This window comes from Mauremys reevesii, linkage group 2 (genome assembly GCF_016161935.1).
Source record: "Mauremys reevesii isolate NIE-2019 linkage group 2, ASM1616193v1, whole genome shotgun sequence".
In the NCBI taxonomy this organism is placed as follows: Eukaryota; Metazoa; Chordata; order Testudines; family Geoemydidae; genus Mauremys; species Mauremys reevesii.
Genome location: NC_052624.1, coordinates 153,690,161 through 153,716,548, shown reverse-complemented (window position 1 = coordinate 153,716,548; position 26,388 = coordinate 153,690,161). Strand labels below are relative to the sequence as shown.

Genomic DNA, 26,388 nt, shown 5'->3' with positions numbered 1-26,388 from the left:
ATCAGGAGGTTATCTAGTCCAATCCCCTGCTCAAAGCAGGACCAATCCCCAACTATTTTTTGTTGTTGCCCCAGATCCCTAAGTGGCCCCTTTAAGGATTGAACTCACAACCCTGAGTTTAGCAGGCCAATGCTCAAACCACTGAGCTATCCCTCCCCCCCATGGCCATTATCAGCTGGCCATTAATAGCAGATACGGAACACCATCTATAACATTAAAGCTGAGCAGATAAAGCATAAGCAACCAGCAAAACAAAATGGCACATGATTAGAATAAATTGCAGGACAGTTAGTTGAAAGTCATGCAGTTCAGTACTTCTGTTCCCTTTTGTGTTTTTGGCAGGTATTTATTATTTCTCTGATCGGAGACATCAAGTTCCAGCATTTTAACCCTGTACTTGAAACTTATATTTACAAGCACTTCAGCACCACCCTTGCATATGTGTAAGTATCAGTAACCACAAACCTAGCTATCGCAGCGATCTCTTGCTACTGCATAGACTAGATGTGGTGTAGGAGATCAAGGTAGCATAGATATTAAGGTATGTGGGTGAGAGAGAGAGGGTGTATACACCCATGTGTTCCCACCCTGAGATCATCTTGAGAATAGAAGAAAATTATAATTATTTACTGCAGAAATAATGTATGATTGAAATAATTAATTTTAATCGTAGAAAAACATTGGCACTACCTTTGTAAACAGCCAGTCAAGCGACTGGCCCCGGTGTCCGGTTCAACTGTAATCTTGTCTCTTGGAATTATAAAAGCCAGCCCCTTTTTTGCCTCACCAGTTGCCAAGGGACTCTGCATTGCCTGGAACTCTTGAAACTCTTTGAACGGTTGCCTTCTCCTTCTCTGCACTTGCTGTACAATCACTATCGGCAGAGGGTTATTTTTTTTTCTCCCTGGCTTGCAGAGTATTCATCATCCTCGCTGCTCCTTACTAAAAATAAACCTTTTTTATGTCTGACTTATGGATGGGCTGCCTCTCAGCTGCATTGTTACCTGGCCTCGCTTTCCAGCTTGGCTCTACAGTGCGACATCCCCATGATGCCAAGCGGACTAGAGAATTATACAGTGCTTGCCATACACTCTGTGCGCCAAAGGGTTTGACAAACAACGAGCTAGATCCTGGCAGTGCAGCGAGAGGGGTAGGCGAAGGCAGGGGCTGCTGTGCACTCAGCAATCCCTCACATAGACCCTGGGTTGCTCAGAGCCGGGTTAATAAGGAGGAAAAGGTGTTTGTTATCCTCCCACGCGCCTGTTGTTCTTTTGGAAAAGTGCAATGAGATCTTGAACTTCTACCTAGATAGGGACCAGAGATTAAATAGTAAAGATGCACTGATACACCTTCCATCCAAGGATCTCAAAACACTTCATACATTAAGTCTCAGGAACCCCTGTCTTCTATTAAAGGGGCCATTACCCCTTTGTTCATGTAGGTAAACTGATGTCCGCAGCAGCTAAGCATCTGATTTTCAGAATTAATGGGCTTCCCAAATTCTTCATTAAAGCTGCCCAGGCTCAACACTTTGAAAAAACAGGCCACGAAGTTTGAATTTTCAAAAGGACTTAGCACCCACATTTGGGGCCAGATTCTGGGAGCTGCTGGGTGCTGAGCACTTTTGAAAATCTGCTCCCATGTGGTTTGCCCAAGGCCCCAGAGTGACTCAATGGTAGAGCTGTGGCTAGAATCCAGGAGCTCTTACTCCCGGTCCCTAGCTCTCTGACCACTAGGCCATGGTCCCTTTCTGGGATAAGAGAGCCTGGTTTAGCTTCTCCTGTAACTACACCTGCGTTTATTCTCCTCTTCTTTTCCTTTCCTAAGGAAACTCACCAGAGTACTGAACTATTACATACGAAATGCAGATGACTCCAGCAAGACAGAATTGCTGTTCGCTGCCCTGAAAGCCTTGAAGTATCTGTTCCGATTCATCGTCCAGTCACGGGTACTGTACCTGAGGTGAGGCAGACCCTCCAGACTGTGCAAAATATCTGCAGCAGGTACAAACCGGCATCGTTCCAGCCAAGGGCCTGCTTCCGATTTCCCCCAGCAGAGAATGCCCCTAGTTATTGAGAAAAGACAGACTGTAGAGAGGTCTGTGTGTGCGGGTGGAGATATTGATCAGAACAAGAGAAAACAACTTAGAACACTCTCCTTGGGGGTGAAATTCTTTCTAATCATTCACATCTTACATAAGCTGCATTCACCAATGCAGATAAGGAGCCTAAACTCTTTTTTTCTTTTAATGCCTTCCTTTTTTAAGAAGCTTCCTCATTTTAGGGGACTTTTGGGGGTATTTCTGCTAGGTTCTGTGAAGACCCAAAATGATTTAAAAAAACCTGAAGGGGAACTCTGAACAATCTTTAGTGGTGAGAGAGAAATCCCCTTCTATATTAATCCGTTCAGCAGAAATGTTTGCACATGATGGAGGCTGCCTGATTCTGCTCCCATTGAGCTCTTTGCAGCAGACATTGAAATGCACTGTCAGCTACTTGAGATCACTTTGTATGCTGCCTCACACAAATGGGGTCCTGGTCCAGGACCAGAGCTGCTAGCCACTAAGATAATACTACTAATAATGAATAGTATTTGTCACAGTTCAGGACAACTGCCCCTGTATTCTCCCTCTGTGGTCCACCAAGGACTTAAGAGTTTCTGGCTGCCAGCCGTCCCCTGTCTTGAGTGTGTGTCTCTCTCTCCCGACTGGTTTTTTTTTCAGGATGCACAGTTCCCTGCTTACACTGTGATATTCCTAGCAAGCCAGACTGCCTAAACAGGCCAGCATCTGCGCTTTGCTTACTATGAACAGAGTAATGGCCCACAGTTACATGTTACCACACAGCTCTTTCGACGCAAGCACATTTATTCTTAAGGTAGAAGCAATAATGAGAAAACGTATTAAAAACAATTAAAGAACCTGAACCTAAAAGGCTCAACTTTGGTCTCCGCCAGCTCCAACCTCGGGCTCTGGTAGGTGTCAATCCTTCAAAAACTCACAACTGCATTTTCCCTGTGGTTATAAGTTCGTAACTGTCTCAGATCTGGAACCAGAACCCAGGCTGGGCAGTTCAACAGTTTCTTTATACAATGTAGGCCTTTGATAGCCAGTCTCTGGGAAGAGGTAATCAGCAGACAATCACCTCTCCTCAGGATGCAGCTTCGGAAGGCAGGGTTTTTGCAATAAGCTCTCCCGAAGTATTCCTCAGAAAGTCCACTTTTGTCTGGCACCTTTTCAATATAGTCCTCCCAACCTCACACCACATCTCCCCCGTAGAGAGGTTATATATAATCCTAGCCCACAATAATACATAAACTTTGCATTTAATATAATGGACTTCAACTTAATAAATAAGGATACGCAGGGAATTCTCATCACTGTCACAGTATGTGCCAGATTGCAATATGTGTTCATAGCCTCAAACCGTTATTCACACAATTCTCAGCAACCATTCAGGACTGTTTTCTCCTCTTAGTCCTTAAAAGCCAACATAGAATGAGCTGGATTCTCTTCTGGCTCGGGCATCATCAACAGAATTTGTAAACTATGCTTAAATGTCAAAGTTGGTGATCATTGAAGCCAGAAAGGACCCAGCTTGACTCTCAGATTCCAGGCTGAGTTTGAGTCATGTGTGGTTAGAAAAAACAAACCCATCTTTTTTCTGTTAAATTTAACAGATTTAATCTGGAAATCGTTGATACAATAAATCTAGAACCCCACACAGCTACTTTTACTGTCACTTTTCATAGCAAAAGAGCATTTTAAGAGGTTGCTCTGAAGGATAAAATGTATTTAAGCCATTGTGGCAGTATTCCTCGTTCTGGCCTAAATTGGTGTGTATAGACAATGTGATGTTCCTGCTCTTTTTCAGGTTTTATGGGAAAGATGAAGATGGGGATGAGTTTAACAATGCAATCCGCAAGTTGTTTTTCTCCTTCAATGTCCTCATGGACCGACCACTAGAGGAGGCTGTCAAGATTAAGGTTGGTCTAAAGCCTGTTTTGAATGGTGGTACACATCTATTCTGAGGACAAGTAATCGGTATTAAAGCCCCCAAAGTGTAACAAGGATTAATCTGAGCTCTTTAAGCTTTGTACAACTGTGACGTATGCTAAAATATTGGCATTGAAATGCAGCCACTTCTGGGGTCGAGGCTGACACCCCAGCCCGCCTGTAACAGTGTCATAGGGAGGACAACAGTTAGGCCAGTAACACCCGGGCTTATGAATGAGTCAGACAGCAAATGATATGGAAACAAATGTAACAAATGTAGAGAAGGAAAGTAATGAAAGACCAACAAGCTTTTGCCTGGGTCTTAACTTGCTCTGCTTTCTTGTTTGTCTTGTGTGAATTTTACTTGGGGCCCTCTGAGTGATTGAGGAATAGACAAGCCATGCAATAAGGCTTACTTGCTGCTTTCTTCTTTATAATACCTCTGGCCAAAATACGTTAATCGCTTTCTGCTGGAAAGATTGATTCTAGTTAAAAGAGCCTTCACACTTGAGTGTCTGATCTATTTAAAAACCACCCTCTCCAACGCCTGTGTGGTGAGGGTCCATTCTTCCTGCAGCACGGAACTTGTTGTTCCCACCACCAAAAGCAGACAGGAAGAATGCCGTTCTACAGCAAACCCCGGGGAAACCTTCAGTAGCTGTCACACACAGGCATTCAGATGCTGCTGTGATGAACCAGAGGTGCCTAGATAGCTTGTTCTTGGCATTGTTCACGGACATACTAAACCACAGAGAGCACCAAACTGTGCCTCTAAGGGGCAGTGCAAAGGGAGCACTTGAGTGTATTCTGCATCAGGGAGAATGTTTCCTAGAACTCCCTGATTATACTGCCAGATGGGGGTCATTTGCTGCTCCCCTTTTAAGGGGTACAGCATACCTTAAACCCCTTTCCCCCACACATGGGGCTGGCTAGTGCATGCTCCTCCTTACACCAGTCTCAACAAGTTGTTCTAAAGAGTGGGGACAAATGAGCTGCAATTGAGCACAGGGCCTGTAATTCTTATGGGGGCTGTGTATGATGGAAGGTAGGGTGGAGTCCAAGCCCCCCTGACTTTCTGACCATATAAGGGCTGGCTACAGTCCAGTCCAAAGAGTTTTAAATAAGAGCGAAAATCAGACATCATTGTCTTTTTCTTATCAAGTTTTTTTAAGCTTGTGGCTAGGCCAATGCTGTGAGGAGGAGGGCTTTATTTTTAAACTCTCCCCCCACCCCCAAAGAAAAAATGTGTAAAAAACATTTCACATGTCTCTGCTTGCCTGCCCAATGCATTTTGATTTTTTCAAGAAGCCCAGTCCCTAGGACAGCAGTGTGTTCACAACCAGAAAGTCAAAATAAGGCATTGGCTAGAAGTCTTTCATGCAGCATCCTTTCAGCTCTGATGAGGTTACATTTTGGCTTAAATTTTGCTTTTGCCCAAACCAGATACTACCACTGGTGATGTGAGCCTCTTCCAATGATGTCAAGCAGCAAGTCCTCGAGCTTGTTCTCTTTTACAATGAATTGATTAAGCTAACCCAACCTCCTTGTGTGTGTGTGTGTTTTTTTTCTCCTACAGGGCGCAGCTTTAAAATACTTACCAAGCATCATAAATGACGTCAAACTAGTATTTGATCCGGTTGAGCTCAGGTGATTGTGTTAAGCGTATTTGTTGTCTAAACCTACTAAATATGTATCTTTTGGGGAGGAAGTTGGAAACTGTCCTAAAGCATACAGTTCTAATAATTAATTATGTGACGTTGCACAAGCTGCATGATTAAATGTGAACGGTTCCTTGGAAGGGTTTAGAGGAAGCCACATAATGGTTTTAGAGCTGCAGCCCAAAGGAATTAGTGTGTTTCAGCTGAATTTTGCTCTGAGTTCTGAGGCTTTCTTCAAACTGGAAATTCAAGGGCTACAAAGCCGTATGAATGAAACCCAGTGACTATGATTCCATGAACCCTGGATCATTAGATCTCAGGTTGCCAAGGCCCAATGGGTGACAAAGGCCAGACAGGAGGGATACAAACAATTTATTCGTGCACAAAACTTAAAATGAAGTGGATTTCTTTTCCTCGGTGTAAATAGCTTTCCGTGCCTGAGTTCAGGAGCCTTATTTCGTTGTAAGTAATTTGCAAATAATAGTGAGAGGACACCAAACATATGTGCAATGTAATTCACTGTGGGACTAAGATGAGTGATCTCCCTTGAAGCGGGGGATATATTTGGGTGATTATGCTTGCGGTGATCAAAATGGTCAAGTTTCCCACAACAAGGGCTCATTGAGTTGATGTGATTAAGACACATCAGTTTCATAGCCAGTGACACACAAGGGGGCAATGTGGCCAGCATTCTGTCTGACCACCTTTGACTGTCCTAACCTGAAGGGTCAAGTACCCATTTTGCAGCTGGGTGAACTGGAAGTAGCCCTTCAGCATGAGACTTGAACCCACAACCTTCAGGATTGGAGGCAAGCACCTTAGCTACTCAGCCACTGCTCCACCGCGTATGTTATCTAGTAGCCTTGCAAAATCCTATTTGCTTAGAGAGACTTAAATTTTATTTTTATTTCTGGCAGGAAAGTTAGATATATATTTTCTAAAAATGGTCGGGAAGAGCAAATAGGTTCTGTGCCTGGGCTGATGAATTTTCATGAAAACTTGTTGTAACATGAGGTTAATTATCTGAGCGGTATAAACCTGCTGATTCTGATCACTGTTCAGTTTATTTTAAGTTCTTTAGTGAGCTTCCTGAAACTATATAACATGAGACTTCATATCGGTTTACCTTGAGACCGTTCTCAACACAATGGCACAACTGCTTGAGCAGGGGCACGACAATGTAATATTAGGTGGAACAAAGGCAACAGCATTCTCTGGGTGAAAATACTGACCATCTGTCTACCTTGTGCTTTGCATTCTAGCATCCTCTTCAGCAAATTTATCCAAAGTATCCCTGACAACCAGTTAGTTCGGCAGAAACTCAACTGCATGACCAAGGTAGTGGACAGTGATCTGTTCAAACAATCTGGTGAGTAGCCTCTTGAGATCCCCAGAAACTGCAGGAAATGCACCTTCTCAAACAAATACTTGTCTGTAAAGTTCACGTCTCTTTTAAATTTCTCCTTCAAATCCCTCCTTAAAATTCTCCTTCACTGTGATGCCTACAAAAAAAACTTGGCAACAGTGAGGTTGTTGGTGTGCTTAGGCCACTGCCTATATGCTGACCAATGCTGTCTCATAGATGTGGGGGTACAAAGACACAATCTGTTGTCTCTTGTCTTATACTTAGATTGTAAGCTCTTTTCGGGGTAGGGACCAATTTTATGTTCTGTTTGTATTACACCTGGTACACAGGGATGCTGGTCCATGGCAGAAGCTCTTAGTCACTACCGCAATACCGATAATTAATAAAAATTACAGTAATTTTAGTTTTGGTGTTGGTCTCAGGATAAGAATAATTTCTTTTGGGTTCATTAGTAAGTTTTTGGTTTCCTTATTCCCTAAGCATAGCAAAGAGCAGTAGTTAGAAGATGGTGAGATAATGGATCCCATGTCTAGTTGGCAGCCGGTTTCAAGCGGAGTGCCCCAAGGGTCGGTCCTGGGGCAGGTTTTGTTCAATATCTTCATTAATGATCTGGAGGATGGTGTGGACTGCACCCTCAGCAAGTTTGCAGATGACACTAAACTGGGAGGAGTGGTAGATACGCTGGAGGGTAGGGATAGGATACAGAGGGACCTACACAAATTAGAGGATTGGGCCAAAAGTAACCTGATGAGGTTCAACAAGGACAAGTGCAGAGTCCTGCACTTAGGACAGAAGAATCCCATTCACTGTTACAGACTAGGGACTGAATGGCTAGGAAGCAGTTCTGCAGAAAAGGACCTAAGGGTTACAGTGTACGAGAAGCTGGATACGAGTTGACAGTGTGCCCTTGTTGCCAAGAAGGCTAACGGCATTTTGGGCTGTATAAGTAGGGGCATTGCCAGCAGATCGAGGGACGTGATCATTCCCCTCTATTTGACATTGGTGAGGCCTCATCTGGAGTACTGTGTCCAGTTTTGGGCCCCACACTACAAGAAGGATGTGGAGAAATTGGAAAGAGTCCAGCGGAGGGCAACAAAAATGATTAGGGGGCTGGAGCACATGACTTATGAGGAGAGGCTGAGGGAACTGGGATTGTTTAGTCTGCAGAAGAGAAGAATGAGGGGGGATTTGATAGCTACTTTCAACTACCTGAAAGGGGGTTCCAGAGAGGATGGCTCTAGACTGTTCTCAGTGATACCTGATGATAGAACAAGGAGTAATGGTCTCAAGTTGCAGTGGGGGAGGTTTAGGTTGGATATTAGGGAAAACTTTTTTCACTAGGAGGGTGGTGAAGCACTGGAATGGGTTACCTAGGGAGGTGGTGGAATCTCCTTCCTTAGAGGTTTTTAAGGTCAGGCTTGACAAAGCCCTGGCTGGGATCATTTAGTTGGGGATTGGTCCTGTTTTGAGCAGGGGATTGGACTAGATGACCTCCTGAGGTCCCTTCCAACCCTGATATTCTATGATTCTATGGTGAGCACATTGAGTCAAGCCCTAAGATCATCACTAAGAACCATGCACCATAACTCTTTGCTCTTATACGTAGAAGCAGTACCGTGTCTCTCCAAGACTTTAAAACACAGATGCGGATACCAGGGTTTCTAGAATGGCAAAAACATGACCACACATTGCTGGAAAGGCAGCCATTAAAAAACAGGCAGCAATAAAAATCAAGCCATTTGTTAGGAATGTAAACATGGATTTAGGTGCCTAATTTTAGATACCCAGGTTTGAAAATTGTGGCCTTAAACTCTCTCTGCTTCAGTTTCTGAATCTGTAAAATGAGGATAATAACGTTTACTCTTCTTTGAAAAGCCCTTTGAGAGCTACAGATGAAAAGCCCTAGGTGTGTGCTAGGTGTTACCATGATGTGAGAGGTTATAATCCCGAGTATGACTGCAGCCAGTAGAGGTTTTCCTTTATCTCAAAGGAGTGTGTGCATCTGTGATTAACAATACTGGATTCTGTTCATGCCAAGTTTTATCCAGGCTACATAGTTTCCAGATTAGCTGGTGACTGTGCTGTGTACAGCCACCATTTGTTATGGACATCATATCTATTTTAGGTACTTATCTGGCCCCCATTACCAGAGTAGAGGGGAGCGCCTCACAATCTTTAATGTGTTGATCCTCGCAACATCCATGTGAGGTAGAGAAGTGCTATTATCCCCATTTTATAGATGAGGGAACTGAGGCAGAGAGAGACTACAGGGAAAATTTTCAAAAGCACCTAAATCCCATTTTCAAAAGTGACTTAAGCCCATATTTTCAAAGATATTCAGGCATCTAACTTGCTTCAGTGCTTTTGAAAATCCCACTAAGCTCCTATTTTTTTCATCTTTAGTTGGCTATATACGAGCTAGATAATATTATTAAATAACTTTGAAAAAGCTGGCCCAAAATCACTTTTTAAAATACCTGTGTCACTTTTGAAAATTTTACCAGTAGACCCTTACTTAAGGTCATGCAGGGAGTCAAGCCGGGCAGGCAATCAAACCTGGGGTCTCCCAAGTCCTATGTTAGTTGGCCATGGGACCATCTAATATATATATTGAGAGAAATCTCTCTAGTGCAATCTGTCTAATTAGAAGAGAGGCGATTTGTACTGCTGTTTACCTATTAGAGCCGCTGTGACATGATTTTAATTTTTGTGACTGAGTCAGAGTGAGGAGCACAAAGTTTTATTTTTGTGGTCACTTATACTTAGGCCATTGTACTGCATTGTTCCGTTTCTTCATTTCTCAGAATGCAGAGATGCTCTCCTGCCTCTACTAATAGATCAGCTAAGTGGCCAACTGGATGACAATTCAAACAAGCCTGATCATGAGGCATGTTCTCAGCTCCTCAGTAACATTCTAGAAGTGCTCGACCGGAAGGATGTGGTGAGTATGGGCTCTAGTCTAATGTCGTCCTCACTGGTGGGGTTACACTAGTGGAGGAGGAACAAAGCCTTCTTAAGTGCACCTGCCAGAACCAGTCTTTATAGAGTTAATGAGACCAGATGTTCACAGAAGTTTTTCCGTATTGGGTATTGGCATGAGACGTTTGAGTCTAATTAAAGATAAATCAGACGTATCAAAAATGAATCTAAGACGTTCTAGGACAGAACAAGGGAAGGTATGGTCAGGTCATCCCCAGAGAGGTGATCCCCTGCTGATGCAACCCTTGTAGGGGGTATAGAAACAAGGGGCTCAAGTTAGAGCTGCCCTCAGGCTGCTCTAGCCTGCTCTGGGGGCCGATCCAGCTCCAACATGGGGAAGATTAGCCTCCTGTGAATCCCTTTGCTGGGCCCTGGACTGGTGTAGAGATTTATTCCCCTACCCGCTTCTCGGAGTCTAAAACTACTTTCTATTTAAATGAATTTCTGTTGAGCAAAGAGTCTCCTTTTCTAGTGTCTCCTGACAATAAATAGCCACAGTCAGCCTGTCCCTTCCCTACAACAAATCTCTCTGTAGAATAGACCACACTGAGATTAATCTAAAACAGCCTGTGCTTCTTTAAAAGCAGCAAAGAATCCTGTGCTTCTTTAATCTCTTCAGGGGCCCACTGCAGTTCACATCCAGCTGATCATGGAGCGCCTGCTGAGGAGAATAAACCGGACGGTGATTGGAATGAGCAGACAGTCTCTGCACATTGTGAGAGCCTTTTGCTTGCTTCTGTTCTTTGCTTTCTACCCCTTGCTCTGACGCTTCAGCAGATTGGAGCTTTCCATCAGTCTGTCCTGCTATGGACTGCAAATTGTGCTAGTGCATTACAAAATCTCTGTCCTGTTTCCTGCACCCTGGTGGGGTCTATGGGGAGTGATGGGAGGCCTGCCCCAGCCCTATTAAAATTGGGCCTGGACGGCTGTAGAAAGAGGTAATGGAATATAGAACTCTCTCTGCTAAGGCACCATTTTTAATCAATCAAGTCTGAGGCGGTAGTGGCTGCAAGTCATTATTGTTTGGTGACTCTTCTGTAGCTTGTATGTGCAGCATGTTTGGGTCTCCGTCCAGTTCCTAATAGTCAGGCAGCCACATTGTAGAAACACTAATTAATTTGGTTCTGATGTTGAATGGAGCCAGATGCTGATGTACCCTCAACCCTATAGATGTCCTCTCCAAGTCTGGGTGAAGCAGGTTGGTAGGAAAATAAGAGGAGGTTTGCACCGTTGTGGCTTGCCATATACTTGGTCTGTGGCTGGATAGAGAACTCCAGGGCTGTCAATCCAGCACTAAATTCACTTTATAAGAAGAGGCTTTGACATTGGCAAATGGTTTCCATCAAATATGTTTATAATGAAGACTTGGAGGGTACCATTCTAAATGGATGTAGGAGAGTTCTGCTTTTCAAACTTAACTCCTTGTAGTTTCAGCAGTACTTGCACTAGTGATCAGATATGAAGGTAAGACAGTCCTATCTGGGTAAGTATTTTTATTATTACTTACCAAACTGTTAGTGTCTCAGTAGCTCAGAGAGTGACAGCCCAGATTTTTTTTTTAAAGCTGCTACTTGCATTTATAGGAAACACAGTGATTTCATTTTAATCTCACACAGTAAAAGTTTATTTTTCCAAATTCCGGTCCTTGAAGGGATAAAGTCTGTCCCATCTCCTTTCCTCAAACTTAAAACTTAAACCCTATGAGAGGTGATGTCCAGATTAATATGTAGGTATCACCCCACTGCAGATGTTACTGTGGGGGAAGGGAAGGGAAACAATCACATTAAGTGACCTTAGTACATGCATTCTTAGGCCCCAAGTTAGCAAAATATTTAAACGGATGCCTGACTTAAAGCACGTGTGTGGTCTCTTTGAAGTCAAGACTATTCATGTGACTAAAATTAGGCACATGCTTCAGAACTGTGCTGAATTGGGGCCTTAGTGCAGAAAGATAATTGACCAAGTGCCTTTTTTGTCTTTTCCATTGCAGGGTAGTTTTGTAGCCTGCATGACAGCCATCCTGAGACAGATGGATGATTTCCACTATAACCACTACATCAGCACTTTCAAAACCAGACAGGACATTATCGTAAGTCAGCCCAGTCCATGTAGCATTTCTCTCTAATTTTATCCTATCCAGCTCTTATATTCAGTTCAGGCTCTTGCACCCATCACTGAGGAGTATGAGTACCTAATATTGCAAGTGTTAGTGAAACATTCACTTCGCCCCAGCTGGATACAGCACTGCTGGCTGTTTGCTGACTCAGCAAAACATCAGACTAGACTGTCATGTGAGGTGAAAACAAATCTTTAGTGACTCTCTAAACCTGTGTAATTGAAGAGCTGGGAGGAAGAAAATAGAAAGATTGAATGAGGATGACAGGAAAAGCAGGGGAGTTCATTTTCCCCTTCCTTTCTCTTCTCTATCCATGTGTTCATCCCTCTCTTTTTTCATTCTTTCATTTAGAGCTCAGTTAAGAGCTTGGATTCCCCTTCTGTTTGTCTGCCCTGATGGAAAAAGCTGACAAGCTTGGGGCAGTATCTCTACTAATTTCCAAAAACACGCTTGTGTGTTTAGTAATAGAGCCATAGGGCATCTTGGCTGCAAAACCTGAAAGCATGCACATTTCGATCAGGTTTCTGAAAAGCTCAACTGTTGTTGCAAACTTTTGGGGGCAGCGATTGTCTCTTTGTGATGGGTTTGTACAGCACCTAGCGCAGAGCATTCCATGATTTGAAGCCCCGGAGGGTACACCTATACTGGAATAAGGCGGATGGCACAGCTGTGGCTGGCCCAGGTCAGCTGACTCAGGCTCGTGGAGTTAGAGCAGCGGAGCTGTAAAGTTCTTTATAGGCTTTCAGGCTCGGGCTGGAGTATCGAGGGTGAGAGTCAAGCATCCTTAGCCAGCACTGCATATCCATCCTCTGTGTTAAACCATGTACAGTTCATGATCTTCGTGTGGTTTGAGTCCAACACCCAGGTGAAACAACACTTTTGCTCTTTGTTCTTTGAGCCCCTTAGGACCAGAAACTCCAAGTAAAGCCTAAGTTTCACACACACACACACACACACACCCCATGCAGATCAGACCCAGAGACAGTATTGCACAAGCTTCTGTGGTGTGACACTGCTCTAATTGGTTGTCACAGTTCCTGATGGCTGTTCTGCACAGCTACAGCAGAGACAAGTATAGTGAACTGGAATACAGGAGTGGGTAGACTTTGCAGTTGTGTGATTCTGTATTAGGTATTTCAGAATTTATTGTAAAATATATGTAAACCACTATGAATGGCAGGATGCTGCCTTTGCTTCCCTGGCTGATTATAATTGCCTGTGATCTGTTAAGCAACATGGCCACCTGCAGGACACAGATATTTTTGCAACTTCACTGCCTAGACTGAAAAAGCCACTCAACTGAATAATCATAGAATCATAGAAGATTAGGGTTGAAATTGACCTCAGGAGGTCATCTAGTCCAACTCCCTGCTCAAAGCAGGACCAACACCAACTAAATCATCCTGGCCAGGTCTTTGTCAAGCCGGGCCTTACAAACTTCTAAGGAAGAAGATTCCATCACCTCCCCAGGTAACCCATTCCAGTGCTTCACCACCCTCCTAGTGAAATAGTGTTTCCTAATATCCAACCAAGACCTCTCCCACTGAAACTTAAGACCATTGTTCCTTGTTCTGTCTTCTGCCACCACTGAGAACAGCTGAGCTCCATCCTCTTTGGCACCCCCCTTCAGGTAGTTGAAGGCTGCTATCAAATAAAACTCTTTTGAGTTAGTAACTCACCTGAAAGATTTCTGGAAAAGTATGCATGGTAAAACCTAAACACCATGAAGGTTTTGCAAGGGCTCATAAAATGTGTACTAGTCTTTTACAAATGAATCAGTGGAGTGAATCAGAGTCAGCTGGAAATGTTGTGGAAGAGCAGGAGTGCTAGGTGACAAAGCTAATTGAATTGGGACAACGTTTCCGTTGAAGAACTTTACTTCAGGACAGCTTCACTATTCAGGAAGTATGCTTAAGCAGAATGAGGTCAATGGTTAAAGTTAAGCACGTGCTTAATGACTTTTCCTAAAACAGGGTGTAGGCTTCAATCTTTGAAGCTATCGTTTGTGCTTCTCATTCACTCCATGGTTCAGTGCCTTCTGAATCATGCATTTAAATGTTCCTCTTACATTTTCAATGCATGTACAGCTTGTGCACGTGAGACAAACCAGGAAGGTGAATTGTATAAAAAAAAAAAGCTGGTACAAGAATACAGCTTCAGGAGACACTGGTCCAATATGTAAATTTGGAATCCAACTGTTACGATCCCTAAAACATAGAGAAATATGTCCATTAAATTATTTTTAAAATAATACCAATGACATCATGATTTATTTACAATTTTTTTAAAAAAATAAGCATCTCCTTGTGGCATTTTCAGCCCAGGCATTGCAACGTTGCTTCTTCAGGTTAACATGCCTAGGAGATCATGTTAGTCTTCATGGTGCCCCATATCAAGCCTAACCCTTTCTATCAAGCTCTGATTTAATAATGCTTAGAGGATTTCTACTGTGGCAGCACCAGTGTCCATTTCTCTCTCTGCATTAGTGTCACTTTCCAATTCTTTAGTGCACACTATTCAACCCAGCAGCATATTTCTTTGCTAGTGACCTTTGGAAAGTGATGACTTCTTGGGTGTGTGCGTGTCTGGTGCTTGAATGTGAATGTTACCTCTTAGAGCAGAAGAGAGCCTATGAACGTTTGAACCTCTGGAGACTGAGGTTCTTTCTTAGTCTAAAGTTAGATTTTGTCAGTATCACTTGCACAAATCCCACTCTTCATCCTGCAATTTGGCAGAAAAGCCTCATCTGTACTAGGATTTAAGGTGTGATGGCTTTAACTTGTCCAGTTTAGCTCTTGTTAAAGACTGCATATCTTGTCTACGCTAGATATTTGCTAACATTAAACCTCATTTAGCAAAGGTCTAAATGGCTGGGGAATGACAACCCCCTCTATAATCTATGTACATAACAAATAATGCAGCAGCCCTATGTAATGTCATCATTCATACATTTGAAGGGAAGTATTAGGTCAAAAGACTTTAAACACTTGTTTTGCTTTTTAATGCTCCCTACGCATCTAGAGATTGACTTCAAACAATAACAGATTTAATTGCATTCATTGAATAGATTTGTGGAGGGGATTTTTTTCCTCCTGTAATTTGATGGATGAGATTTCAGACATAATTTAGTTACGGTGATATGTGCCATAATAAAAGATGCATTTCAAAGGGCCGGCATATTGATCTGTGATCAATGAAATCTGCAGTCACACATGTTTGCATCCCCCGCAATGTTTCCATCTGATTACACACTAACTTTCTTAGACCTTGCATGTGGCATATTTTTTTACAGGACTTCCTGATGGAAACCTTCATCATGTTTAAGGATCTGATTGGAAAGAATGTCTATGCGAACGACTGGATGGTGATGAACATGATGCAGAGCAGGTAAACAGCCTCTACCAGAGGCTGCTACTGGTTGAAGGCTCATGTAACTTCTGCAGAACTTGTTGGCTCTGGGACTGAGGAGATTTTGCACTAGAATTGCTGCAAGTAAATTGAGATGTACTTCCTTTAAAAGTTCATATTGGTTTAAGTTAGCTTTGACTAAAGCCCTATAGGGTGGACTTTTTTTTTTTTTATGACTTATGAAGCTGCAAACTCTTTCTTCCTCTGTCAAAAGGAGCGTTTGCAAGCTTTCCCCCCCAGTGATTGGATTTCCCTGCCAGAGATGCCTGCTTCAATCTGAGAAACCTCTTTATTTCAAATCTGTGGGGAGATGCATCATCACTAGGGAAACTTAAAGCTAAACTGGACAAAAGAGGATGATTGTGCATGTAGGGTGCTAGCCCATTACCTGGCAAACCCAGTGCATTTCCTTCCTGTGCCACAGACTTCATGTGTGATCTTGGGCAAGTCACTTAGCCTCTACGTTCTTCAGTTTCCCATCTGTACAATGGGGTTAATAGCACTTGCCTACCTAACAGGTGTTGTGAGGGTAAATACATTAAAGACTATGAGTAATTCAGATACCACATAGGGGTCATGGAAGCACCTACGAGAGACAAAACACTAGTAAATATCCTGTGTGGAACAACACAGTATTGGTATGGGGACCAGATGACCTAATAGATCTTTTCATTTGTAACTTCCCTAAATCAGGGATACTTCTGTTGAGAAACAGAGAAATAACCTTCACCTCCCACTGAGTACAGAGGATTTTGGGGAAAGAGAAGGATTATAGTAGAAGAGCTGAGGTCACTGGTTCGTGCCTCCTCCGAGCTTGTGAAAAGGAGCCATACATTCAGGCATGTGCTGTTTCTACTTCTATGGATGCTTCCTTATCTGTGTTTACTTTTCCAGGGTTTTCCTCCGAGCAGTGAACCAATTTACCTCTGTGCTCAACCGATTCTTTCTGGATCAAGCAAGCTTCGAACTCCAGGTGAGGATAAATTCAGTTCTGGATTGTCCTGACCACTTTGGAACTAAGCAAGTTCAGAGAGGTGATGGGTGCCCTCAGGTCCCACTGACACCAGTTTTGTTATTGATATTGATGAGGGTGGTGGTTTTTGGTCCTCTTGGCGGAAAAGTAGCATGAATGGGAAATTTCTAACCCGAGAAGCTACTTGTAACATGGGCTTGTCCTCAGCCAATGATGTGTGGAGCATGTTCTATGCTCATTCAGTATGCCATATAGCAGTGATGTGCTAAAGCGGGAATGTGAAAGTATCTCTTTCCACCCTTTACTTTTGTGTTAGGTTGACTATAGTTTACTGGCACTTTGGAGATATTTGATGGCAAACCCCTCTTTTGAGGAGACATGGTCTTGTGGTTAATGCCCTGGACTGAGACACAGGAGATCTAGTCAATTCCTAGTTCTGCCACAGATTCCCGAGTGTGACCTTGGGAAAGTCATTTAAACTCTCTGCTACCTCCGTTCCCTGTCTGTGATATAGGGATAATACTTTCCTATCCTTACAAAGACACTGTGGAGCCCAAGACATAGACTAGCATCCCAGTGTGCTAGGCACTCTATAAACACAGAACAAAAAGATGGTCTCTGCTCCAAAGAGCTTACAATCCAAGTATATGATCAGAGACAACGGGTGGAAATAGACAGATGCAAGAGCTCAAGGAAACAAGGAGACAGTATCGGTCAGCATGATAGTCCATGGTCTCAGCACACCAGCAATCTAACTATTACATTTTTCATGGGCATCAGGGCAAAGGAGAGTTTTAAGGCGGGATTTGATGTATCTAAATTCATAAATAGTCTTCTGGGTAAGCATTTTAAATAGATCACACCAAAAGAAACAAAGTTTGATGGTGCAGATTGTGTAGCTCAGGAGTCAGCCACCTTTCAGAAGTGGTGGGCCGAAGCGCGCACACAAAAAAAAAAAAAAATCTGAGAGCTCAACTGCAGAAGTGCAAAAAACAAACAAACAAAAAAACCACCCGAAATGCTGCCCCTGGAATTGTGCCACCCCAAGCATGTGCTTGGTTTGCTGGTGCCTAAAGCCGGTCCTGGTGCCAAGTCTTCATTTATTCATTCTAATGTAAAGTTTCACGTGCCAGTAACACATTTTAACGTTTTTCTATAAGTCTATAATATATAACTAAACTATTGTTGTATGTAAAGTAAATAAGGTTTTTAAAATGTTTAAGAAGCTTCATTTAAAATTTAAATTCAAATGCAGACCTCCCCGGACTGGTGGCCAGGACCCGGGCAGTGTGAGTGCCACTGAAAATCAGCTCGCGTGTCGCCTTTGGCACACGTGACATAGGTTGCCTACCCCTGGTGTAGCTGTTAGTCAGCTTTTACACCTGTTGACCTCCTGTGGGAATTTATTTTTCCCCATTCATTGTAATTGTGTTTCCTCATTAATACCTGACAGAGAATCTGCAGCACTGGTGACTAAGTAGCTCTATTGTTCTGTGTGTTTTTCCTTTCTCTAATCAGGTTTTTTTCCCCACAGCTCTGGAACAATTACTTCCACTTGGCAGTAGCTTTTCTCACTCACGAATCCCTCCAGCTGGAGAACTTCTCACAGGCCAAACGCAACAAAATTTTCAAGAAGTAAGTTCACATTGAAATGTGATCAGGTCGTCTTACTCTTGGAAAATAAGCCCAGTCTTTATATTGTGCTCATCTAGCGAGGCACCTCTGATACAATCCATGGATATGTCTGTACTGCATCACGGTGTGTGACGACAGCTCAGGTAGACATACCTGGGCTGTTTTTAATCTGGTTAGCTCGGGTACTAGAGCAGTGAAGCTGTGGCAACATGGGCTTCAGTGCAGACTAGCCACCCAAGTAATTACACAGGGCTCTGGGTGGGCTTGTACAGCCTGTGCTGAAGCTGTTGGTTGCAGTGTAGACATACTGTGAATGTGGGCTCTCTGTGACAGAACAGCTAGTGGTAGGTCCAGACAATGAGCGCTGCATGTTTGGGTTGAGTTTAAACATGTGAGTGGTTTGGTTCATTTTAGAACAGAGGTTGTTGCTTCTTTAAGGTCCAAGATAGAAGGTTTTCCTCAGCCGTAGTCCTCAAAGTAAGAAATTACTGGCTTTCCCAGCTGTAATGCAGGACAAGTGAGCAATAACCAGCACATTCCTCCAGCATCCAGACCTCATCTGCTCACAGCTCTATTCCCTGCAGTCTCATTATTGCCAATCCCGAGCCTTCAAAAATCCTGAGTCAGGCCTCTAAAAATCATGACATGGGTTTAAAAATCTTGAGATTTTTTTTAAAAATAATTTTGGCAGGATTTTTTTTCTTTGCCTCTTGATTTCTTTGCCTTTAGGGCGCACTCATTTTATGTTTTCAAGCTTTCCTCTACAGTCATGAGGGTTAGAAACTTTTTTTCTTAATGGAAGCTGAGTTCTCCTGCAATCTCTTGATTCCAGAAACTGGGGCTTGGAAAAAAAAAACACAAAACGTTGCAAGATTCTGGATAAAATTACGAGAGCTGGCTAAACTGCAGTCTTACCCTCCAGCCTACTGTCAGGAATGCTTATGGTCAACATGCTAACCCACCCTTCCCTCCTAGCAGGGTGCATTCACTCTTTTGGGGGGTGCATTTTAACCCAATTCTTGCCAGAATAGAAACAAAGAACTGGAAAGGGACCTGCTGGGTCATTGAGTTCGGTCCCCTCGTGTCACAGGGAACCCTGCTATATCCAGTGGATGCTGGTTATTTGCAATCCTCATAATAACAACTTTTATTTAATAGCAGCGTTTTGCCAGAACCAGTCCCATCCCATTGACTATAATATTAATGGGATTTGGATATTGGCAATAAACGGCATGCCTATTTGAGAACTTTTTTTTGGAAGAAAAGCTCTGGTCGCGCACAGGTTTGTGGAGCTGCAGCCAGGAAAGGAGGTGCGGGGACATTCCTTCCTTGGCTGCAGCTCCACAAACCTGCCTTCCACTTGTTGGCAACCTAGAGAATAGCAACTATTTGCTGGGAACCAAGAGGTTACAAGTAAGGGGAATCCACTGCAATCCCATTTATAAAATTATCAAGTGCCTTCTTAAAACTAGTTAGGTTTCTTGGCCCTACTTCTGCCATTGCTCAGCTGTTGCAGAACCTCATTCCTCTGATGGTCAGAAACCTTCTTCTAATTTCCAGCCTAAACTTATTCATGGTCGTCTTATCCCCATTTGTTCTTGGGCCAACATAATCCTTCATTTTAAATAGCTTTTCTCCTTTCCTGGTGTTTACCCCCCTGAAGATGTCTGGTGTCCATTCACCTCTTGGCAGATGGATGGTAGGGAGTAGCTTGGCCTTCAGGTCTTGAACTCCTTACTCCTAAGGGGGGAGGGATAGCTCAGTGGTTTGAGCATTGGCCTGCTAAACCCAGGGTTGTGAGTTCAATCCTTGAGGGGGCCACCTAGGGATCTGGGGCAAAAATTGGTCCTGCTAGTGAAGGCAGGGGGCTGGACTCAATGACCTTTCAAGGTCCCTTCCAGTTCTAGGAGATTGGTATATCTCCAATTATTATTACCTTATTACCCTTGATGCCCAATATTCAGGGCCACGTTTTTAAAAAGGGCAGGCTAGTAGATTATGCAGCTGGGCTGTTAAATTTCCCTGGCAGCTTAACAAGGCTAATTTCAATACATGCGGGGTTTTTTTTACCTTCTTCTCTCATTTAATATTTTTTCCCTTTCTAGATACGGGGACATGAGGAAAGAGATTGGCTTCAAAATAAGGGATATGTGGTATAATCTGGGTGAGTTTCCTATCTGTACAGTTCACAATAGTGTGTATGCTCTACCTCCAAAACTGGATTTCACTTCTTCTATGAGATGGGGCTCTGCAGTCCATCCACCTTGTGCCTGGTAGCTCTTGCATGCTGCCAGAGTTCCATGGAAGCTGTGGACCCTCTGGATTAGCGCTCCCCTTCTGGGACTATGTGACAGTGAAAGCAAGTAGCACACAGACTTTGCCAAGGAATTTCTAAACCAGTCACACTTTACTCACAGACAAAGCACAAGAGAGATACAGGTCTATGGAAAAACAACACAACCTGCAGGCAAATCCCTGCCTCAGTTTCCTCACCCCTCTGAGGGCCTTTTAGTTTTTGGTCAGTGTCTTATAGGGAGTGCAGGAGCCTTCTTCCTCACCTCCTCTTCCTCCTGCACAGCCTTGCCTTCTTCTGATCTCTTTTCTCTTGATGGAGAGAGTCTCACATTTTAACAGCAGATTTGAATCACTTGTCTCTCCCTGTCCTTCTGTTGTTGTTTTTTTAACTTCTCCACTCCTCTGAGCTGCCACCTCCTCCAGCCCCAGTTAAAAGCAATTAGCAATTCATTCGCTTTTGGCTGGTAGCACCCATTGTGCTGCTAGGGCAAGATTATTCAATTGTCAATGGTCCTTAAGGACTGTCCTGCTCAGGGGCAGACACCCAGGTGCTGGTCCCCTTTCCCTTAATACCAGAGGCTGGTGTACAGATACAATCATACAATCCAGTCAGTAGTGTTAATTCCCAGAAACTGATTCCCAAACCGTCACACCATACAAAGGTTGAGAGTGGGATTTTCAAAAGAGACTCAGTGATTTAGGAGCACAAATGGCAACGGGACATAAAACTGCACCATTAATGGGTGTCACCCACTTAGAGAACTTCAATGATACTGAATGTGTGCACTGTCTTCTCATTACCTTTGTATAACTAACGTGCTCCCAGATATAGATACCTGCTTTCAAGCAGCTGCATTCCACTGAGCAGAGGCTGGGTCTCATCTTCTTTCTGTTACAGGCCCCCATAAGATCAAGTTCATTCCATCGATGGTGGGTCCAATCCTGGAGGTGACCCTGATACCTGAGCCTGAGCTGCGGAAAGCTGCCATTCCCATTTTCTTTGACATGATGCAGTGCGAGTTCAACTTCAGTGGGAACAGAAACTTCCATATGGTGAGGGACCGTGGAATCATCGGCACTGATGTTTCATGCCGTGTGGTGGGCAAGTACGAAAAAAGCAAAGAAAAGAGTTTCCTTTTAAATTAAGGTGCACACCCAGCACAAAGCACTGTGGGAAGTCTATTGCGAGGCAGCTTTATGTGATGAAGGTAGCAGGAGACTGCAAGGAGTCTTGTGTTCCATTACTGACTGTGTTGCTGTGAAGCCTTGGGCAAGTCACTTAACTTCTCTGTGCCTCAGTTTCCCCATCTGTAAAAATAGATGAATACTCAATTGCGAAGAACTTTGAGATCATTGGATCAAAAGGTGCATTATCAAAAGGGGGGAGGGATAGCTCAGTGGTTTGAGCATTGGCCTGCTAAACCCAGAGTTGTGAGTTCAATCCTTGAGGGAGCCATTTGGGGATGGGGATGGGGATGGGGATGAGACACTGTCAGGGACAGTACTTGATCCTGCTAGTGAGGGCAGGGGACTGGACTCAACTCCATGACCTTTCAGGATCCCTTCCAATTCTATGAGATAGATATTAAACCAATATTTCCTGTTTATCTTTATAGAGTTATGTATTTGTATTAACACCTAGATAGACCAGAGCCCTGTTGAGCTTGGTGCCATTCAAGCAGCAGAACCAAAAGGTGGTCCTTGCCCCCAGGATCTTGCAACCTACATAACAATAATTCTCTGAGGATAACTTCTTGGATGCAAATACTAAGTTGTGATGATCATATGGCGCAGTTAACATCCTTAATAACCCCCTCAACAAAACTTTAGCCCTCACAACACCCCCATGAGTATCAATATCCCCCACTTTATTGTGGATGTGGTACAGAGAGGGGAAGTGACTTGCTTGAGGTTACCCAATGTCCAGGACTTGAACACAGGTCTCTGACACACAACTGTGGGCTAATTCCACTGGACTTCTCAATGTATTGCTAGCCTGAAAATTCAGGTAGGGAAGGAAGAAAAATAAGTTCTTTGCTTCATGCCCAGTTATCCCTTCAACTCCAGCAACTGCCACTCAGAACTTTTCTTTCCACATTCCTTGGGGAATGCCAGTCATTAGCATTGCAGCCAGTAGGCAGGGGACACTCTAGTGACACTGGTGGTTCCTCTCCCTGAAGACATTTGAAATCATCCATCCAGGAGGCAGCCTCCTTGGCGTTCTGCCTTTCAGACACACAAGACTGTTGTCACAATGTGATGCATGTGTCCCTTAGCACTGTACAGGCATCAACTCTTCTCTGCTTGGATCTCATTTTAAATACTCAGAGGGGATCTTATTTTCCTCTGGGTCATCAGCCTTTGGCATTGTCTGCCCCGAGATGTACCTGGATTGCTGGAGTATATGGGAATTGCTTGAATGCTATGGGATGTTGGGGCATGAATGTTTAATACTCGTTATAGACACACCCTGGTATATTGGGGCTTGAATGCTTACTCCTGGTGATACTGGGACACTGGTTTCAAGAACACCAGTGGTAGCCTGGGGTATGAGTGGGATTATATGCTTGATCAGGGTCACTCCTGCTCACACATACACAAAATCAACCTGATCATCAAATCTGTGGCTGGCAAGAAGTTTTCTCCTCCACCATGTTAGCAGGGGCCTTGATAGGGGCTTTCCTCTTTCTCAGGAGAGAATAGGGAATCATCCATTAGGATCAGGGAGATGTATCCGAGATGATCAATTTCCTGTGACTTCTGGTTTGAGGAGGGGAGCTGTTCACATTTCCTGGCTCCTTCCCCGTCTTCTCTGTCGTTTCCTTGGGTAAAATCATCCTCCAGTTTGGCCAATTAGATCAGTGCCCCATCATGGGACAATTCAGAAATTCCTCCTGTAAAAACATCTGGGCTTCATTCCAAGTGCTCAGGATTTGTTCCCGTTTTAGATTTTTATGTGCATTTTTTTTTAGCTTGAAAACGAGTTGATAACCAAACTGGACCAGGAAGTGGAAGGGGGCCGAGGAGACGAGCAATACAAGGCCTTGCTGGAGAAACTGTAAGTGTTTGAAACACACTCGGAAGAATACTAAGAAACCCTAATTCACTACTTCAGATGAGTGAGTAACATAGAGAAGGTGCAACCCACAGTGATCTTAATATGACTTGGCTACTGCCAAGACAGACTGATTGGCTTAACATTATACCTTTGTTGTTGTTTGCATTACAGCAGCACCTACGGGCTCCAAATTAGATCAGGGAGCCCTTGTGTTAGGTGCTGTACAGCTTCTAGCTTTCTGATGAGCAAAGCAGAGAAGCGAAAAGCCTCTATAAAGAAGATCCATGTGTCTCCATTAGAGTCTTTTGGCCCAGTGACTTAGGAATTATGGTAATAAAGTTCTGTTAGTAGTAGAAGCACCGTCCAGAACTTTAACAGATTCTCTCTTCTCTTCTGTATTTCTCTGTTCTTTCCTCGGGCGATATGCATTCAGCCTTCTGGAGCACTGCCGGAAGCACAAATACCTGTCGAGTTCTGGAGAAGTGTTTGCTTTGCTGGTCAGCAGCCTGCTAGAAAATCTCTTGGACTACAGGACCATCATGCACGACGAAAGCAAGGAGAACCGTATGAGCTGCACTGTCAACGTGCTGGTACGAGGGGGAGGGCTCTGGTGCTAATTGACTGACTTGCTTTTAACATTATAATCTTTGGACAGACCTGGTATTTCCAGAGTGCAGGTGTCAGGCTTAGGGTACGTCTATACTACCCGCCAGATCGGTGGGTGGCATTCGATGTATCGGGGATTGATTTATTGCGTCTCGTCTGGACGCGATACATCGGTCTGCTAATCGACGCCCGTACTCCACCTCGGCAGTAGGAGTAAGTGGAGTCGATGGGGGCGCTGCGGCAGTCGACTTGCCACTGTGAGGACGGCCAGGTAAGTCGAACTAAGATACTTCCACTTCAGCTACGCGAATACCATAGCTGAAGTTGCGTATCTTAGTTCGAACCTCCCCGCTAGTGTAGCCCAGGCCTTAGCTTGCACCTGAGATTCACTCTGAAAATTGAGATTCACTCTGAAAATTCCTGACTCTCCAGGAAAAAACAGGAGAACATGAAAGGTGGGAATCCTTAAGACCAGATTAAATATCTTTCTAAAAGATGTATTTTAATCAAGCCTTTGGGAGAAAGTCTACAGCCTGCAAATCCAGGAGGTCAGACTAGATGATCATAGTGGTCCCTTAGGCCATGTCTACGCTTACAAGCTTACAGCGGTGCAGCTGTACCGATACACCTGTGCCACTGTAAAAGTTCTCCTGAGTAGCCATGTTATGCCAATGGTACCTCTACCAGAGCTTGGGTACTCAGAAACAGCAGTGATCATAGAAAATTATAGGTTGAGGGAAGATAACCAAATGTTTTGAACCCCTGAAAAAAGATTCAGGATCAAATGTAGGGCTCTTAACCTCATTTGAACTGGATCATCTGTTCTTACTAACATTATTTGCAGGGATTGAAATGTTCTCATATGCCACTTTATTACTCTGTTTCTAGCTAAAGTTGGGCGCAAAGCAAACTGTCAGTGACAAGCAGCTGCACACTTTAGAGGGGTTTGTCATCCAAACTCAGATACAGATTTCATGGCTAACCCCCATTTCCATAATACAGCAAGCCCTGGATTCCTTATTGTTAGAAACCGAGGCGAGGATGGTGAGGCCCAGTGGGTGCAGCCAAGGGTCAGAGCTGGAATCAGGGGCAGCTCTAGGTATTTTGTTGCCCCAAGCACGGCAGGCAGGCTGCCTTCGATGGCTTGCCTGCGGGAGGTCTCCAGTCCCGCGGATTCGGCGGCACGCCTGCGGGAGGTCCGCTGAAGCCACGAGACCAGTGGACCCTCCGCAGGCATGCCGCCGTAGGCAACCTGCCTGCCGCCCTCGCGGTGACTGGCAGAGCACCCCCCGTGGCTTGCCACCCCAGGCACGCCCTTGGCATGCTGGTGCCTGGAGCTGCCCCTGGCTGGAATCAGGAATCAAGAGCAGGGCTGGAACAAGGCAGGAGCAGGTCTTGGAGCGAGGCTGGAGCTGGCTGCGCCTGTGGAGTCTGTCACTATGAGGCAGAGGAGAGTTCTAAGTCATGAAGCGACGCTAAGAAGACTGAGCTGCTGTTTCTCCTGTGAGGCTTATATATGTCCTCTGAGAGTCACCAGACCAGCTCTTGGCTTGTGGATTGGCTGGGGCCTATCGCAAGAATGACTCATCCCTGCATGTGCCTTAGTTCAGGGATGACTCGTCACCTTGCACTTATCACTCTCAAATTGATAGGGGTTAGAAATTAAGCTTGGTTCCTTGATCCTCTCTCAGCTGCCAGTCTCTTCATGGGTTGCAGACGTGTGCCTGAGATCCCACATGTCTTACAAAAGGAAGGTGCTTAGGCCGTTAGCCTAGGACTTGGGAAATCTACATTCAACTCATCTGCCACAGATTATCTGCATGATCTTGGTCAAGTCACTTAGCCTCTCTGTGCCTCAGTTCCCCATCTAGGGATGATAGCACTTCCCTACCTCACTGGAGTGTTGTGAGGATGAATACATTGAAGATTGTGAGGTGCTGAGATAAGTACCTAAGATTGATAGCCCTAAACAGGTAATTTGCCTGATACACTGTGAATTTAGTAGTTTTTACACCAGCTTCATAACTGTGTTATTTTCTTGGCAGAATTTTTATAAGGAGAAGAAACGGGAGGACATATACATCAGGCAAGTTGGCTGCCTCCAGAATTGCATACAGAAATGTTTTATTCTCACTGCTTTTGGGCATGTCAGTACAGGAGCCTTCAGATCAAATCCCTGTTTGCTTCTCATTCGTCTAGGTATTTGTATAAACTCCGGGACCTACACAGGGACTGTGAGAACTTCACAGAGGCAGCATACACTCTGCTTCTCCACGCAGAACTCCTTAAGGTGATTCATT

General features: G+C 44.1%; 1 protein-coding gene across 3 annotated transcripts in view; it reads left to right on the top strand.

Moving 5' to 3' along the window:
- DOCK5 (dedicator of cytokinesis 5) overlaps window positions 1–26,388 on the top strand; it is a 147,727-nt gene that overhangs the window by 86,990 nt on the left and 34,349 nt on the right. For all 3 annotated transcript variants that reach the window (XR_005593551.1, XM_039522200.1, XM_039522201.1), the window contains 17 exons: window positions 343–443; window positions 1,828–1,962; window positions 3,873–3,984; window positions 5,571–5,641; window positions 6,915–7,021; window positions 9,823–9,959; window positions 10,617–10,712; window positions 11,988–12,086; window positions 15,406–15,500; window positions 16,416–16,494; window positions 18,029–18,129; window positions 20,235–20,293; window positions 21,323–21,477; window positions 23,397–23,482; window positions 23,916–24,072; window positions 26,134–26,174; window positions 26,288–26,378. Coding sequence is in view for 2 of the 3 variants with exons in the window: in XM_039522200.1 (XP_039378134.1) it covers window positions 343–443; window positions 1,828–1,962; window positions 3,873–3,984; window positions 5,571–5,641; window positions 6,915–7,021; window positions 9,823–9,959; window positions 10,617–10,712; window positions 11,988–12,086; window positions 15,406–15,500; window positions 16,416–16,494; window positions 18,029–18,129; window positions 20,235–20,293; window positions 21,323–21,477; window positions 23,397–23,482; window positions 23,916–24,072; window positions 26,134–26,174; window positions 26,288–26,378 (1,722 nt within the window). In the remaining variant the exon portion in view is untranslated. The remainder of the gene's footprint in view (window positions 1–342; window positions 444–1,827; window positions 1,963–3,872; window positions 3,985–5,570; window positions 5,642–6,914; window positions 7,022–9,822; window positions 9,960–10,616; window positions 10,713–11,987; window positions 12,087–15,405; window positions 15,501–16,415; window positions 16,495–18,028; window positions 18,130–20,234; window positions 20,294–21,322; window positions 21,478–23,396; window positions 23,483–23,915; window positions 24,073–26,133; window positions 26,175–26,287; window positions 26,379–26,388) is intronic.